Genomic DNA, 18,642 nt, shown 5'->3' with positions numbered 1-18,642 from the left:
ATGCAAGAACGTGATTAAAACACAGATACACAGGAAGCGTAACCATGGGAACTATAAATACATAACCTAATTGCATGAATGACAGCTATACGCTGTGCACCTTACTGAAGTATTCACACATAATTTGTGAATACATTTATATATAATTTACAGTGCAAATAATATAAAAATCTGAATGATGACTTCTTTCAAAAGTGTTGTTTGTGGTTTGCTGTTGCCATGGAGAAGAATATTTTGGAGAGAAGTCTTTGTAGAAAAGAGGGATAAATGACTTGGAGAAAAAAGAGATCATCTGACCCTTTCACTACTAAATGAGGGAGCAAAGAAAGAAAGTAAAAAAAGGAAGAAACCGTTATTGTATTATTTTTTCTAATATTTTTATTCCATTTATTTGATTATTTATTTAGGTAAAAATTATAAATAAGAAAAATCTTGAATGGCATATGGAGACATTCAGACACTGATCAATTTCTGACATATTTTTTAAAATACTGCAGATCTCCCTGCTGCTGAGCTGAGCGCTACCATATTTTCTGTAAAATCAGTCTCTGTGCAGCTGTGTGAGCATTTCATCTGCCTCAATTTATCTTCAGCTCATCCTTTAATACTAAGTAACACCTAATGGCTCGAAGCAGTAAAAGATAATGGCTTTATGCTGGACTATCAATGAGTGTATGAGTGTGCTTAATATTCTGTGCTTTGTTGCGTGTGTTTGTGTGCATGGTGTGATTCTTTTTTCTGTCCTCTGGGAAAGGGAATTTCAGTTTTGCTTCATTCAAAGCTGACAACAAGGCATTTGCATTTAATCTGACCCATGAAGAAAGACAGATCTCTCTTTCTTATAAGGTATTATGTTGTACACTAGATGTCTGCTGGTTGCGATAGTGCGTCTAAGTGCACCCTTAGCTGTGGCTGCATGCTCAGGCAAAGACTTAGAAAAAAAGCACTCTCGCTGACTGCAGCTCTGACACCGTCTTTGTGGCTATGACTGTAGATGTGGGCTCATGGAGCTGTCCATGACTGCAGCTGTGCTCATGGTTGGCGCTTTATGATTATGACTGCGACATGCTGGTTTGTAATTGGTGTAAATGGAATACATGCAGCTACTGTGTGTTCAATTGTGATTATGGCAAGGGGATGTATTGAAGCTACTGTACGCCAATAACAACTTATCTGTATCAGCACAGAGTGGACCACAGCTGCAGAATCTGAACTGTCACCACAAATCCAGCCACCTCTTCGTCATTCACAGCTGGAAGAGTGACAGCTAGGAGCCTATGTGGCGGTAATCAGCCTTTTAAAGTGAGTAATGACTACTAAATGCATCAGATAACAGAATCAGTTCCTGCAGGGGTTACCTGCTGTCTTAGCTTTAACTTGGAGAAGCACATAATGGAATCATTTCTCGAAACATTCCATCCTTTTCTCAAAAATCAAAACACAATATCCAGTTTTCAAATTACAGCCACAAAACTCAATCACTTGCTGGTATTGTCATTCAGCTCATTCTCCCCTGGCATGTAACATTTTAATAAGATTAGCAGAAATACGTATGAGCAGTTTTGAGTGGCTGTGTTTAAGAAATGGCATCCATACTGTAGTTGTGTTTTAACGCCTGCCTCCAGTGGTTGCCATTATGCAGGGTGGGTGAATGAGTGTGAAAAAGACTGAGAAAAAGAGACTGAGAACAAAGTATGTTGAAAGAGAAAGGTATAAAAAAGTAACAGGTCTGAAAGAAATTCTCTGTGATCTTTTGGAGGGAATTTTTTTACTAAGATCTCACATTTCTATTGCTGCTCTTTCGTATTCTTTCTTGAATCACTCTTTTGATGTTATTTACACTGTTTGTCAGAAACTACCATCTGTATTTTGAAGTCCTGCTGGTACAAAACTTGCACAAAATGCAAGGAGTATCTTTATGATGACAAATAAGGAAAAGAATGTGTGCACACACATATGACCCAGTTTTGCTGAGTTGTTTGCTGATTTTTTTTTTTTACACATTGCATTAATCTGTTTGTATAGCAAGAACATAAAATGTATCCATCTAAGGTAGTTTTCTGTTATCCTGAAAGCATAGCAAAAGAGTGACGTCAAAACACAAAAGGGCCTAACAGCGCAGAGCATAGTGTCCAATTAGCTTCAGAGCTGAAAAACAGACTGAGAGAGAGAGAGGGGAAGAGAGAGGGGGGGGTAATCTGTGCGGACCTTATTAGCACCAAGCTCTGACTGCAGGGTTGTGTTGTGATGTCTATGTGGCTAGTAGGCAAAGAAATGTTATGCTGGTCATACATGGCTCACCTGTAAGCCTAGACATCCTCACAGTACATGTCTCACCAAGTGATGCTTAGAAAAAGAGCAGCACCCTTTGGCAGGCATGATTGATTGATATCAATAAGCACACTTAGTGCCTGCGTGGAGTCCAGTCTGTTCTCATTCACACAATAGAGCATTGTAAGTTTTTTCAGATTCATCATCTTTTAGAGTGTTCTCATTATGATTTTAGCATCTAGCCCCACACTTCCCCCTGCTGGTTCACTGCGGGGAGGCACTCTCCAGATGAGGCAGTCTTTTCTAAAGCACTAACTCCCTATCTCTGAAACAAATTCTCACCATCCTAAGGCAATTTCATCTCATTTCCCCCCCCCACAAAAACTCAAACAGCTTACATGGTTAGACACAATTAGCAAATCTCATTTGCAAGGCTCTAATTATATTCGCTCTTACTAAAACACATTTTTCACAGCAATTTACTTGTGATACATAAAGCTAAGCAGAAGTTAATCAGCTACAGCACAGATGTCATTCCTTAAGGACAGCAATTCAGAATTGTTTGCAATTGTTACTAATGATCTAATTTAACAAACACACTGCATGCCTGTTCAGAGTGCACAGCCAACAAGGGTTAGCCGAAGGTTAAGACCAACAGTGGAGGAAGACAAGAAAGATGAGGAACAACAAGAGTAGCTGACAATGATTCACAGAGCTGAATTTGTATTTTAGAGCTTTTCACTGTAATTTGACATATGAGGCCTAAGGAGATGTCAGTGGTAGTGCACTGCACTGGTTTTAGTACAAGTGCAGAGCATCATTAGGCTGTAAAAACAAGAAAATCTATTAGATAGATAGTAAAAACTTCAGGAGTGGCCAAATCAACAGTCTGGTACATTCTTTCAAAAAATGTCTGCATTGGCTAGTTCAGGAACACCGAAGGACCTGAAAGACCACTGCAGGGGTGACAACCCCCAAAATCTGCTGGCCCCTCCAGCACCTTCAGAATCATTAAAGCGATGGACGGGACTTCCAGTCGATCAATCAATTAAAAGAGATTATCATGGATTTCAAAGTCTTATTTTGTTTAAATACATACATATTTTCGGTGATAGAGGTAGGTGTATCAGTGTTAAGGTTTATAAATAAGAAATGAATGGAAATACAGTCAGTTTAGACCAAGGTGCAAGCCACTGGTTACACTCAAAAACAAGATAAGTCCTCATCTAAAACAATTCATAAAAAAATAGCTCATGATCTGAAACATTCCACACTATTTTTAAAACATGGTGGATGTAATGTTATGACATGTAAGACTGCCAGTATAACAGGTATAAATAACACTAGTGTTTATTTATAATGTGAGCACTAATAGAAGTTACAGGATGAAATATGATGTGCACAGGGCTCTCTTCAATTAAATTAATGCTGAAAGCTTGCACTTTAACCATATGCTGATTGTCTCATTTAAAATCCTCTGTGGGGGTGTATGAGCCAAAACTCCAAAAACTGTCTTTCTGCAACATATACAGAGCCTATCTGTATATGTCATACTGTGATTTACTCATTAAGGTGCCTGCCTTTCTCATTTTATATGTGAATCTGACCAAAGGACTGTAAATTACTGTATGTGTAATTATATGTCTGCATATAAAGCATTAATGGATCTCGACTGTATGCTTTCTTCTGTTTCTTTTTGTTATGTGAAAGATGGGAGCTGGACACAGTTGACAACCCGGACTCAGCAGATTAGACCATCATAGTCTTGAATGTGAATCTTGAAACTTCTTGTGTTTACTGCTGTTGTGTTATGATGTCCCGAACACTGTGTTTTCAGGTGTTTTTTTTTTTGTTTTTGCTTTTTTAAAATAGTGTATAGAGTGTTATTATTTTGGATTTTGTCCAGAAAAAATCAGAGGTTTCACAATAGTAAAACTGGGCTTTCAGGTCTGACAAAAGGATGGAGATTATGCATAAGAATGTGCCTTAGCAACTTTGAAAATCTATAATTAGGCAACAAGAAGTTGAAAAATAAAGGCTTTTCCAAAAGTTGCACAACACTTTATTATAAGGGTTTCCATTTAAGAGTGGATGCCTTCCAGCTCTGCATCTGCTGCAGCGTTGTTTTCAACAAAGGCTGGCGCGTGTAACTGCCTCACCGCCCCTCCCACAGACGCACACGAGCCTCCTTCCATTTCTCACTGAGCACACAAAGACATTAGGGCACGTGTTTCTTCACACCTTACACCCAAATGGCTACACAGACAGACAGAGATAAAGAAAGGGATCAAGAGTTCAGCCTTTTCTCTCTCACAAAAGTTAAGCTGATTAAAATAGGTGCTTGAATTTTAAATTACGTTTACGGATAATCATTAAAAAAAAGCAACACACACACAAAACCTGTCACAATATTGACAGTACAAAACACATGCAGACTTTGCAATCTGCATACATAATACAACTGTGCAAGCAGTTGTATTAATAAATAGCTAGAAATTGACCATTACTGATACAGTTTTAAATAGATTACTATCAGGCAGTTTAAAAAAATCTTAATGCAAAATTAAACCAGAAGGTGACCAAATGACCGTAGTTTGTTGAAGTGTGACTTCGCACCTTATCACCGTGGCGCATGGAAACACTTGGGGACGCGTCAAAACGCAATTTGGCACGGGTTTCCAGGGCCTGATAAAAAGACGGTTCCTGTCAGCTTCCCCACATCCTCACAACACTTTATGAAGAGCTGACCACCACAAGGAGCCATGGAGACCTGCGCTAACAAGAGTGGGCTATCGTCTGTTTCTAACGGAGGCAATTCGAGCCAGCAGTCCGAGTTGTGGAGGCCATGGTTTCGAAATGAGGATAACAATGTCCGACACAAGGTAAGTTTTGCACGTTCAAGTTTGTATTTTTGAAATCCAAACACGCACTGCTTACTTGACAGAAAGACTAAAGAAATCTCTTTGTTTTTAGAATCTTTCAAACCATGGAGACCTCAGTGGCGCAAAAGATCCGAAAACACCTCAAGTGATCCATCCAGTCAAGTAAGTGGAGCTTTATTAATTAAGGCATCGTTGAATAAAAGAGTAAAGTCTACAAATATAAAAACATCAATTGCTTTTTGTTCTAAGGTTGTACTGGCCAAAATCGAGATGCTTTGATTATCTGTACCGGGACGCAGAAATACTCCTTCGCAACTATCCAGTCCAAGCAGCAATCTGCACCTACGAAGACTCCAGCAGCGACGAAGACAACGATGATGACGAGGAGGAGGTTGAAAAGGAGCGGAACTAAATGTCTTCGTGAACTTTGAAGAATGTTGCATGCTGTCATATTGGACAATATTTATATATATATATATCTTTTAATTTATTCCTGTAATTATATGTAAATAGTTCAAATACCAGTTACCAAGCTTAAGTTATTCCTTTCACATTTCTACCTCCTTTGTATTTTATAATAAAATGCAGGAAATAAATTTCGTTATCTGGAGTTTATTTGCTTTTTAAATAATAACTGCACCCTCACACACAAATTAAGCATTCAGCGCTGCATTGATTGACTGAAGTGTTCAAGGGAAAATGAGAACTTCTCCAGTAGACTGTGACATTTTCCATTCGAAAGATATCAGGTTGATTTTATGCAAGTGCAGAACTTGTTTGGGCCTTTCTTACTTACTGTATTTATTTATGGCACTGAAACATCTAAAACCTCACATGAATATATCCTACAAGTCACTCTAAATGTATGCAGATCCCTTAATTAGACGTTGTAGCAGAGCTTTTTCTTTCCATATTTGCATTCACTTTACTGGCTATAACCGCTTTCTTTCCACTGAACATCCCTTTTCCCACGGATAAGTGCAGGGTGTTAAACGCACCATTTCCTGTGCAGTGTCGCGTGAAGCGCGGAAACTGGGACAGGTGGAGGGCGCAAACCCCTGTCACCAGAGACCATAAAGTTTGGCTGAGACAAACGGAGGTGAAACATTTTAGAAGAAGAAAATGTACTGATAACATTAGCAGAGAATCTGTATTTTATGTGGGCCATCAAAGGACTTCTACCAACTTGTGCGCTGAAGTGCATCAGACCTAACCCATAAAGTCACACGTCCTCCTTGGGATGACACCGCATATTTGGGGAGCAAGCATGAAGCAGGAGGTCGAATCTGACAGGCACGAGGCGAGGAAACAAAAAACTGTTAACATTAGGTTTGCATTTTTTTAAAATTAGGCTCTTAGTTTGACTCAGTCAAGAAGGATTTGGGGTGAAAGGGGGAGGTGCTAACAGGCTCATGTGATAACAAACCTTGCAATAGAGAACCACTGTGTTTCATCTGCTCAATGTTTCCCAACCTCTATCCTTATGGACCCCTACTTTACAACAAAAGCATTCATGGACTAGTTGTATTTTCTTAGCTAGAGCTAACCCCCATGATCTTGATTGTTTAAACTGTTGAAAACCAACTAGTGACTGAATTGGTTTGACTGAATGTATGTTCCAGTTCTTATGCTTGTGCCTACGCTTGCTTTAAAATCATAGCAAGTGTAGGCACAGAAACAACACTGATGTAGAGTGTGTTAACAAGAGCTAGATTAACTCATTGCAAACCTTTACTGGTCCATTATTCCGCCTGCTATTGGTGCATTATTGGTGCCCATATAATGCACCATCATTCTATACATATGTATAGCATCTTGTGTTTTTTTCTGGTTATATAACATATATCACCCAGTAAACCAACATGAATTAATAGCGATCTAAGGATAAAAGCCTGTGAACTTAGAGCCATATCAGTTGCCTGTTTAGAGAGTGACATCTCAACCTTTCTTCTAAAATTCCTCTGATGATGTTTATAATAACAATGTGTCCTTACTGGAATGCAGAAGTGAATGAGTTTATTATTTTAAAGTTATGGTATCAGGTTGTGACTACTCAAATTTAAATCAAATTCAAATTTTATTTGTCACGTACACAGTCATACACAGTACGATATGTAGTGAAATGCTTGGACAACTGCTCGTGACCTAAAGAAAACAAAAAAGGAAAAGGCTATGAATAAGATAAGTTCTACTGCTTGTAATTGTAGTAAATCCCAACAGAGTCTTGGGTTTTGGACCACAAAACATATGACATGTCCAAATAGTTACATCAGCCAGCAATCATGCGATATAGCAATTAAAGTGACACTTGTCATGTTAAAGTTCTGTTTCATGAGCTTGCTCTACTTTGGATATGATGCAAGTACTATGAGTAGTCTAGTATGGGTTGCTAAAGCCTCAACAACATATCTGCACATTTGAACTGTTGAACTTTTCAAGTCACACCAGTGTTGACCTTTTAAACCGTGCCATGGGAACTTTTTAGATCATCTGTAGGTGTTCTGAAGAGTGCAAAGTTTGCACGCCTTTGTGGTGAGACAAATTTTGGGCTCTTAACTGCACTGGGGGCGATGCATCACCCCAGCACATGTGACATATCATAGACAGACTTCAACGTAGGAATGTTTAATAATTTGCAAAATACTTGTTCGCTGATACTTTAATAGTAGTACAGGCCTCTGATTAATAAAGAAAAAAACTATGGTGTTGTTGGTTCAATAAACCATCACAAAAGGTAAAACAATGACTTTCTAGAGCAAGTGATCACAATCTGAGTCCTGAGCATCAAAATTCATTTTAATGTCTAAATATTCAACTGAGATCATAGATTTTGATGAATTGCTGAAGTAATTGTCTGCAACTGTAGGAGCTTTGGGACTTTCCCAGGCATGCGTGGGTGTTAAAGCTACTGGAGTGTCACTTACTTTGGTGTGAAATCTGCTCACGTCCAGGAATAAACATAAAACAAGGGAAAGATGTGTGTCCTCGTGAAATGATAGCCAGCTGAATGCTTGGATAATGCAGCTGCAAATATGATAATAAAAAGTAAACTGTTATTTACCATTGAGACTTTGAATGCTGAACATTGCCCAAAACCTAACTCAGCTTTGTAAAGTTTGTTTTATCAGACACATGCTGCTTTTGCATGTGCTGGTGTGAACTTGAGTGTAAAGAATACAAACCTAAGACAGTAATATTCAGTCTCAAGTAGCCACATGTCACAACTGTCATGCACCTTGGTTACAAACAGATGCAACCAGTGACAATGAAACACATAAATATGGAGCGATGGATATCACTTTTACCCCCAGTGCAGTGGAGATTATGGTTATATTCAAATCAGTTCATGTTTGTCTTATATGAAGTCACAAGTTGGTGTTAATCAATCTTCAGTATTCATTACTGTTCAAATATCAATGTATAAATATCAATGGATAATAATTTTGGGAGTTTCTAATGGAATATTGTTGTTTGTTTTAGTTCATCTGGTGAGCTTAAGTGGAGGCATGCCCCTGTGAACTCTGACTGCACTGGTGGTGTGATTGTAGTCACCTAATGAGGTGATGAAGTGTGACTCGGCCAAGTTGGGACTGATCTTAATCAACCAGCTTCCCACAGGCACACCTTTGTTGGGCTGTGAGAACAGAGGGGTTGCAGTTAGAGATGCATTTTGGTCATTTTGGTTCGTATCTGTTGTTTCGATAGTTCTCTTGTTTGTTCTGTTGCTCGAAGACAGTTAAGCCAGTTATACAAAAAGGGAGCTGTGTGCTCCTGAATATGCACAAGATTGTCTTTGGCAGATTTGTAGACAAGAAGCACCACTGGTGTGGAATAGAAAATGTGATGTATATGAATTAAGGTATGAATTTCACATGGTAAATTCTAGCACAGTTTTTCTTCTCAATGTTTAAGTTGGAGAATGTTAGGTAGGGATGATGTATATGTTTTAGATAAAGAAATTGTTCAAACACATTTCCAAAAACTCTGGCTCAGTTTCTCAAAAAATTTAAAGCACAATCTGAAAGTGTTGAATGCTCAAACCTTCACACATCTCTGTCATTTTTATGTTTCTTTTTTATGTTTAACATTTTTTATGTTTCTGTAATGGTTAATCCACAAGTATGGACATGCTCTTTAATGAAAATTATAATTATTATCGTTATGCTTAAATTTCAGCTTTACCGTTTTACAAAAAAAGCAGAAAATGTTTTGATTAAATTGCCAAATTGCTGTTCTATCTATCTATCCATCCATCCATCCATCCAAAGTTTTACTTGTTTTACATAGTAAAAAATGTAGCAAAAGTCAATAATTATATCTGTGTAATATAAACACATTAGGAAACAGTACAGTAAGTGCATATATACAGAACTACAACAAAATAAATATTTAATACTGTCATATGATGTGTAGTAGTATGCTTACAGTAATCAACCCCCCCCCCCCCCCACACACACACACACACAAATGCTAATTGCCTTCCTCTTCCTCTGTGTTGTTGCTGCTACATCTTCTTGTCTAACACTTGTATAAGTCACTTGAGGCCTCTTTTATGCTCTGACACATGATTAAATTGTTCTTCCAAATATGTTTGAACAGGTGCAACATGACTGAGACTAATTGGTAGTCATGTTATTGCATTTTGAAGGCCAGTGTTTCGAGGTGAACAAAGTGTGTGAAATAATGCAACCAATGCAGACCAATGGAACTGTGCTTGAAGTCGTGTTTATTTGATGGGATTTTCAATATCATCACTCAGATGATACATGAAGAAGCTACTTTTAGCTGCTTGCTGATTCTTAATGTGTCACCTTAGCAGGTAGCTGTGAATGTCTTGGTTTGTGTCACTTCCTGGGATCAAACCAGGGAGCTTTCCTGTGCTAGGCAAATTGTAAACCACTACACTATAGAGAAACTTTTGCAGATTACACAGAACCTTTAGAGAATTGTGTTTCATTATTTGTGTGCATAAAATTGGTAAAAACTCTAATGAACATTTCATTTCATTTTTAGGGGACTGAATGCAATGCAACCCTTAATAATGTAGATAGGCTGCACATATCCTAATGGAGTTTTCAATCTAGTTGGGGCGATCATGGCTCAAGAGTTGGCAGTTCGTCTTGTAATTGAAAGCCCCAGCTCGGACAGTCTCGGTCGTTGTGTCCTTGGGCGAGACACTTCACCTACTGCCTACTGGTGATGGCCAGTGGGGCCGATGGCGCGATATGGCAGCCTCGCTTCTGTCAGTCTGCCCCAGGGGAGCTGTAGCTACAACTGTAGCTTGCCTCCACCAGTGTGTGAATGTGAGAGTGAATGAAGAGTGGAACTATAAAGCGCTTTGAGGATCTCGAAAAGCGCTATATAAATGCAATGCATTTAGAAAGCTACAAAGCTCAATGTGGGTTTTTGACCAAAAGATGGGGCAAGAGAGCCAAAAGTGAGTCTTCCCCTGGTTTGCAGCACTGCAGTGTAATAGTTCAGTACATCCACTTGGGGGCTGTGTTGTACTTGAGAAGTAATCAGTGAATTTCAGTTATATGATGGAGTAAAATTCAAACTCTATATGTATATAAAAACAGAGTTTTACAGAACGTCCCTCCTGTGATGTTTCTTTGTACATCACTGTACAGATGAATGCATAGGAAAATACTTAACATGTCATTTATGATGCAGAATCTGCACCTATTAAGAAATGTAATGATATAAATTGTTTATACACTGGAATAGATCATTATATCATTCTGGAAGTTTAATTTCTGGAAATACTGAATATCTTCTATTTCCTGCTGCTGAGATAAATTATATGGATACATTGTCAGGGGTTTCTGCTTTAGCCGGCAAAGGTAAATAACTGATTTCTACTCACAGTGGAATAAAAAAAGACATTTCTATAACTCCAATTTTCAAAGTAAAGCAACAATAAACTAATAACAGCAGTTTTCCTTAAAAAAATGATGTAAAGAGGACACGCGTGTCATGAAGCAGGAGAAACAAACAGACTGGGCAGCAGTTTTCCACAAGCTAAAGCATAGATCTGTCAATGAAGTGAACCCCTTAGTAGCTACATATATCTCTGCTGAGTGAAATAAACCAAAGAGTTGCTCTGGTTCTTCTCGCTCCACGAACATGCTGGCTCACACTGCTATCTAAGAGAAAAGGCAGTTGTGCTTTTCTGTACCCTGTTATCCCACCCTCCTCTTAAATAGTTAGTTTGGTCTTCCGTCTCTGAGATGTGTGCAGTGGAGATAATTACAATTTCAGTAACGTTTGTCAGGTGATTACCTCATAATCCCCTATTTCATTTGATAAGTCACGCATTGATTTAACTCAGAGTTGGACCTAATGGAGTATCTTTTCCACCGCTACAGTGATTTGTATGCTGGGGCGAAAGGACAACGGCAGATTGGAGACAGAAAAACAGGCGCTCGCCGTTCCCGTTCACTCGGTAGCTTGTGAAAGATGAACGAGGAGAGAGAAGGCAGGTTTAATCACAGCAACACGAATGTGACCAGTAAATCACTGCTGTGGCTGATACAGTAGCATGTGCTGGTTAGAACACTCCCTCTCACATAAACGCTCCCTGTTTCTCTCTCTCTCTCTCTTTTTTTTTTTAAATTTTGTCTTCTTGCAGGCAGGGAGGGGGGATGGGGAGATGAAAATGCTGGATGAGAGATAAGACAAGTGAAGGGAAAAGAGACCTGCTTGGTATTCACCTGTCTCTCTGGATCAATAAAGGTAATTTGGGCTGATTCCTCCCTGTAGGCCTCTTAGCAGACAGAAGGGGAGAGGGGTCAGCCACTGCTGAGCTGCAGGGAGCTAGAATAACTTAGAAACACACTCTGCAAATTACTGCCCCTGTTTGAGAATCTCTCATTCAGCTATTCCTCTACCATGACAAGAGCTGCACTGTGATACAGAGTCCTCCAGGTAAATGTGGGCTAACTGGATGTATAAAAGGCTATGCTGCACAGACGTTCTGTATACCCTTGTGTTAGTGGTGTTTGCACTGTGGCTAAAACTGTATGGGCAAGCTGTAATGTTCCCAGAAAAGGCTGAAAAGTAACCCCACCTTTACCTTTATCCTAACCGTAACCCTCACCAGAAAAAAAAGAGAGGGAAACCAAAAGTTTCGTCATGACTATCGGTTTTCACATTTAAGACTTTGTGAAAGCTGTGATTCCAAGCAAACAGTTCAAAGAGGGGTTATGATACCCATAAAGAAGATGGGTTTTTGGAGGCCAGAGCTGGGTGTTCAGATTCACAGGTCAAGGCTCATAAATTACTATGAAAACAGGGGTGTCAGGTAGCTACACAAAGAGTGACCAGTCCTGTTAAATCAAGATTTAAAATCAGAGTGATTTTCATTTTTTGATTACATGCCATGTATTCCTTTCTCCTTGCTGCCGTGATCTACTGTAAACCTAACAGATTGATTTTTTTTTTCCACATTCCTGATCACAACCTCTACCTTTCACTCTCTTAGGGCTGCAGCAGATCTCATCAGTTGGTTATAGGCATGGAGGTTCTCGTCCGTCATGTGGGGTCACCAGCCTGAGAGGAATGCTCCATGTCATGGATGTCAGGAGAGGAAGGGGTTTCCCGAGGGATACAATACCCAACAAAGTGTACTGCACTTCTGGCCAGTCATTGGTGCTTGTCCTGCTTGTATTGTGAATTTCATCAAAGCGCACAGGTGTGCATTGCACTGACACACACGCACATATATCTGTCCTCATGTCTGTCTCTTAAATTTACACACATGGGTAACACACTGATCTTATCTTGAGTCCGCATGTTCCCAAGCGCATGTATTTGCTCATACATACACCCCCCCCCCCCCACCCCGCCCACACTGCTTCCTATGAAAAAGATGAAATGGTGATTCCAGGCTGTACAAAAAAGGTTTTTACTGCATGTTGATTGCAGAGGAACAGAGGTGAAACTGGTTGTAGTTTGTACTTATGCTTTAGTAGGTCAGGCCTTTTGAATTTTCATGCACATAATTGGGGAGAAGAATGGGGGTCCACAAACCATTCCCATGTTTTGATCCTAAAAGGTGTCCTGCAGCCTGGAAAACATTTTCTGAAGGGATCCGGTTTGTAGGACTGAAGTTGTCCTTTAATGCAAGGTGTCAGAAAAAAGTGTCAATCAAAACTCTGCGATGACAACTATTGCCGAAATTTGATTAATGGTCTCCTTTTGCTTTCCACATCTTACTGTCAAACTTCAATTATCTTTCTAGATCATTAATTGCTTCTTGAGGAAGCACATATTGATAGTCCATCATGTGCGGAACTGTTTGAGGCCGACTTAGCTGACAAGTCATTTCCATTCTAGTACCCTGACCTAATCACCATATCCTATTATCATTCACACGAAAACACTAATTACAAAGGCAGGGTGAACCTGATTTATGCTAATGGAAACGTGAATATGCCACGGATGCATTAATCTAGAGTATAGGACCCTGTGCTGGTGTTAACTGTGATTAGCATGTGATTACCATAGCATGGGTTATATCTACTGGAAGCCCTGCTTCTGATGGGCTTGAGAAAATCTCTCTACTCACTGGCTGTGAATGAGACTGTGACTCTTCACGACAAGAGGAAATAATAATAATAAAACAAAATTGACAATTTTGATTGTTTTACACTAAACAAAAACATCTAAATTCTAGCAAGGCAATTTTCTTTTTTAGAATGAGTGTAACAGCCCAAGTGCTTTCAGTGACAGATTGTTCAGACAGTTGGATTATATTAAAAAAGGGTTATACATCTGATGATATACCTATCTGAGTTCTTCCTTCACACCAGCACAATGTCAGCCACTGGAATCTTTTATGGTGCTGGCAGAAGTTCCAGTGAAGGCTGTTTAGTAACCTAGGCTATTTAAAACCCAAACTTCTTTTGAATATAAAGAAAGTTCTGTTTTATAAGTAAACTGACGTTCAAAATTTTGAGTCTGGCAGTAGGATTTTACTTTTTGTTACAGTGAGGACTATCTCACTGTAGCACACAGTGTCACTCTGTGTGTGACACTATCTCAGTTTCCTCCCTACTAATGATATTAAAGTTTAAAAATTAGTTTTATTTCCTCAAACAAGATAAGTGGATTTGTTAGACTGTTTTCACTTGGTGATCAATACAAATTTAGTTCTCTAGTCTAGTCAGACTGATTTTGATTTTTTCAGTGCCTTAAAAGGTGCCTATAAATAAAATGTGGAGGTGTGTATGTGTATATAGGCTTTGCTGAAAGCTGTTTTCAATCATGAATTTGCAGATACTGTGTATGCAAGATCACTCACTGCATCGTATTCCATGGTTTTGGACAAAAAACTAATTTGTGGCAAAATAAGTTATATTAGGCTTTTTTTAAAAACAATTTGTTGATAAATTAATTGCTGGATAACTAGATACCATATAGTGTATTATTATGGTCTAGTATATGTTGGATTAGAAGTGATTTCACATGATTGTTGTCTATAAATGAGACATAGAGATGTGTTGAATTAAGCACTTGCAGAGGTGTCTCCCAGTAGTAGTCCTCTGTTACCATCTGTTCCTGCAGACAGTCTGTTCTATGCAGCTTCCAACAGAAAGGAGGATGCGTTTGTTTTGGGATCCACACGAGCACAAAGAAGGGGGCCCATTCTTTGATTCCCGCTTTGATCCTTCCATTGAGAGGACCCAGCCGTGGCCATCTATCTGCATCCCATGGCTTCTGCCTGCCTCGATGGCTAGTCGGACAGCCGAATCTGGGGGCTAGCAGAGCTGTGTGCCCTGCACATGGCACTCGTAGCATAAGGAGCCTATTGATGAGGCAACAGATTGGCTTTGAGTATACCTGATGGTTATCCCCCACTTCTCTCTGCTGGTCCTCCTCTCTCTTTTTCAACCAACCAAAGACAATCCCTGTGTCTCCCTGCTTTCTAATACAAATTGCCAATGTGTAGTGGATTTAAGAGAGTGGCAGAAGCCATTGTTGGGTAATCTGTACCAAAAAGGAGAGGTGATGTTGAGTGTAGTCCTTTTCTTAGTAAGGATTAGGCTTGGTTTTTCTCTGTTAGCCCTCTTTGGGTGATGTGTTTGGCTTTAGTAGCAGCTTGGCAGAGTCGGAACAACTCTGTGACGGGTACTAAACCCATGTGAGTGTGTACATGTGAGCGTGGGTATGTGTGTGTGAGGACTTTGTACGAGGGTGGATTCATCATTAGCTGAGCAGAGGGTCATCTGGCTTTAATAGGTGTTCTCAGGTGTTGGTTCTGGTGTCTACAGCACTGGTGTTGTTTGCTGTTGGGAATCAGATCCTGGCTTCCCCCTTCCCCCTCCACCTTCCCTCCATTCTGCTTCAGTCCCTCTGCACCCCAGCTAATACCACGCTCATTACGGTGTTATCGATCTGCCTTTGCTGCACACCAAAGGGCAAAGAAGTCCTCTCCTTTCCTTCTCCCTTTTGTCATCCTTTCCCCTCTATACCTTTTTATAATCTGCTCTCTTTTCCCTGTGCCCTTTCCTCTCCGCTGACATCCTACCTACTGCTATTTCCTCATTGGCAATTATATTTCTGCTCAAGGAGATGAAAAAGCTGGAAACTGACACTTTCCGTGTTTTTCTTAGAGGCTTTGTCTTTGTGGTGTTTGTGTCGTATGTCATGTTTGTGAGCAGCAACATAAAGAACATGATTTTAGACACATATAGATCTAAAAAGAAAACACAACTCTCCTCCCACTCCTCTCCCTAGTGTCTCGTGTCTATGGCCAATCCTCTCTCCAAGCCGTCATGCTTGTTGTTCTCGTTTTTTTTTTCTTTCTTTATCTTGTAGGAGATTTGGTGTCTTGTAAAATAACACCCAATTTATTATACAGAAATCTGCAAAAGTATGCAGCTTTGTGTGGGCTGAAGTATAAACACTGAGAGGTGACTTTGAAGGGGGTCTTGAATTACAGTTCTGTGCAATCTGCACAATCTCCACACTTCAACAGTTTAGTGTACTGTGCAGGGATTGGATCTGAAAACAGATTTATTTTCTTACACAGATGCATGTGTTGCATTTGTCATTTGCATTTTTTTTCAGAGGTTATTGCTCATTGGGTTCAAACAAGTCACAAGACATTTTCATATTCTGATTGAGAAGCAACTGTAAGAGGTTAAAAAAAACCTAGCATAATTCTGCTGACTACAGAATACATACAGACAAAATAAGTGTTCATTCTGTTTCCAAATATTTTTCGTTCTCAGTTTTGAACAACATTATTAAGGGACCGTGGCTAAAAGGTTAAGCTAGGGCATGCACTGCCCACTGCAGTGTGCATGTCTGCTTAAAAAAACAAAGTAAATGCAGTCCCTCCTCCCCACCCCAACTCAAAACTTCTTGTGTTAATTTAGCAATTTCCCTTAATATCTGGATAAGATATTCACCCATGATAATAAGCTCATGCATTCGTTTCCCAACCAGGGGTTTAATAATTAAAATATTTTATCATACATGTGAACAGACATGCACGTCTAAGCATGTTAATTCACCAAACAAGAGCAGACAGAACTGTTACTCATTACAGTCTGACTCTTATCGAGCGGGGCTGGGGGCCACGCTCCATCAAAACACCCATTTTTGAGGTTTTAAAAAAGTCTCTATGTACTGGAGCTGCACAACATATTTAAGTCTAACAGTTAAGGTAACACGGCCTGTTAAATATAAATGAGCCTACCATGAGCCAAAATATTGAAATCTTTTAACCTAGTTTCCTTCACTGTGAGCTGCTTATGACTATTTGGCAATTTAACTTTACATGTTTATTACAATAATACCAGGTTTCTGTTGCATTTATAAGTTTATAGAAGCAAAATCTTTTTTTGTTGTTGCTATTTTTAATGATAAAACAAGGAATTAAATATCTATTATCTATTCCCATGTGCAGGGTTTTTCCTGCATATAAACATTTTTGGCACCCAACAAAGTTTTGGCTTCACACGACAGCAAAATTACCAGTACTGACATTTTTTAGACAGGTTTTTTTTTTTTTTTTTTTTTTTTCCAATAATAGGGGCTTAATTTACATTTAAATACAGGCTTAAAATATTTATTAAAGTAACAGGAAAACCTAAAAAAAATAGACCTCTGTAAACTCAGGTAGCACAAACTCATTGTCTGAACTACATGCAGACCAATTCTGCTTACATGTGCATGCATAGTCATCTCAAAGGCCCTACCAACTGAGTAATTCTGGTGCTGAAACTCTTTCCTTTTATAAAACTTTTGGTGTGCTTTTGAATTGGTTGGATCCAATGAATCATAGACGTTATAAACAAAAATGTAATTTTTAAACATATAAACATTGTTCAGTTTCGTGATGATATTCATGTAGTTTTTATGTCAAAGCCACAGGAAGCCACTGGAGATGGGGAACAAGCTGCAGGTTCGAGACCCCTTTGTAGATCCAGTCAAACCAAAAACATGGCAGGAAACCAAATAATGGCTCTCAGCAGGGATGGTATTGATTGATTAAAGTTGAGAATTTGAAAGTATGACAGAATGCCCGAGCATCTTGATGCATTATATTGCATATTACCTGTTGCCTGGTTTTGGTGTTTTTTGTTATTATAGATAAATACATTTTATTGTATATTTTACAGAAATGGTGCAAATTAGTGTATAAAAACACTTTTTTTAATTACTTAAAAAAGGCATACATCCATGTTAGATATTTTTTTTATGAAATTGCTCACTAAACTTAATTTTTGCGCACAATCAGTGCTTTATTCCTAATTTAGAGCAAAATATTATATTATTGCTTTTTACTGTGTTTATGCTTGGCAGGTCTTTCCTTAAAGAACTTCACTTTCTGATCGAATTTATTTGCATTTCTTCTGCTACAGTAACTCAGCAAGGGGTTGTCTGTTGTCTGACCTCACAGCTCGCAGGCTGCACTGCCTCTTTAACCATAATTGCTTGCATACCATATTACAGCATACTTTTTGACTTTGCATTTATATCCTCTTGCACCTTGACTGCATATATTCCTAAATGACTTCACCCAGTCTTACAGTGTGGTTTGATAATTTAGAACTGTTCTGTGCAGCACTACAGAGGTGGCATTGGGTCTCTTGCTGTTGCCCAGGTTGGATACCTCTGACCCCCCGCTACCTCTATGTCTTTGTTTCACGGCTGACAGAAGGAGTGCCAAAGCTCCTCCAGCTCGGGTGATTTATGACCAGCAGCTGCTCCTGCAGCCCATGAACCACACAGCTGGGTGTCAGATGTGGTCTTGCTGTAAGAAGAAACTTATCTGGCAATCCAACATCAGTTGAAGGCTGGACATAGAGGGAGTAGGGGTAAAGAGGAGAGAAGACCAAGTGGAAGAAAGATGGACTGGCAGGACAAATTACAGGGAAATAAAAAGGAAGCATTAGGTTTAGAGAAAGTGGAGGACAGTAAAATAGAAAAATAGTGGCAAAAGAAAAAAAATGAAAGTTAAAAATAAAAGATTAAA

The 18,642-nt window shown here is 39.1% G+C and overlaps 1 protein-coding gene across 1 annotated transcript; it reads left to right on the top strand.

Moving 5' to 3' along the window:
• Window positions 1-5,033: 5,033 nt before the first annotated feature.
• On the top strand, window positions 5,034-5,565 carry ripply2 (ripply transcriptional repressor 2). Its single transcript, XM_086263039.1, has 3 exons — window positions 5,034-5,153; window positions 5,245-5,315; window positions 5,403-5,565. Exons 1-3 carry the CDS (start codon window positions 5,034-5,036, stop codon window positions 5,563-5,565), a joined length of 354 nt encoding a protein of 117 aa, XP_086119165.1.
• Window positions 5,566-18,642: the final 13,077 nt, after the last annotated feature.

This window comes from Aulonocara sp. 'chitande type north' Nkhata Bay, linkage group LG15, assembly GCF_057382095.1.
Source record: "Aulonocara sp. 'chitande type north' Nkhata Bay isolate Kocher_YH1m ecotype deep benthic linkage group LG15, A_spYH_male_GT1.1, whole genome shotgun sequence".
In the NCBI taxonomy this organism is placed as follows: Eukaryota; Metazoa; Chordata; class Actinopteri; order Cichliformes; family Cichlidae; genus Aulonocara; species Aulonocara sp. 'chitande type north' Nkhata Bay.
The sequence above is the reverse complement of the archived record's forward strand: the minus strand, read 5'-3'. Positions and strand labels throughout refer to the sequence as shown.

Bases quoted from the DNA above. Each gene is read 5' to 3' on its own strand.
- ripply2 (XM_086263039.1), top strand. From the start codon at position 5,034: ATGGAGACCTGCGCTAACAAGAGTGGGCTATCGTCTGTTTCTAACGGA. The intron at 5,154-5,244 runs GTAAGTTTTGCA...CTTTGTTTTTAG, and splicing joins ATAACAATGTCCGACACAAG to AATCTTTCAAACCATGGAGA. The intron at 5,316-5,402 runs GTAAGTGGAGCT...TTTTGTTCTAAG, and splicing joins CAAGTGATCCATCCAGTCAA to GTTGTACTGGCCAAAATCGA.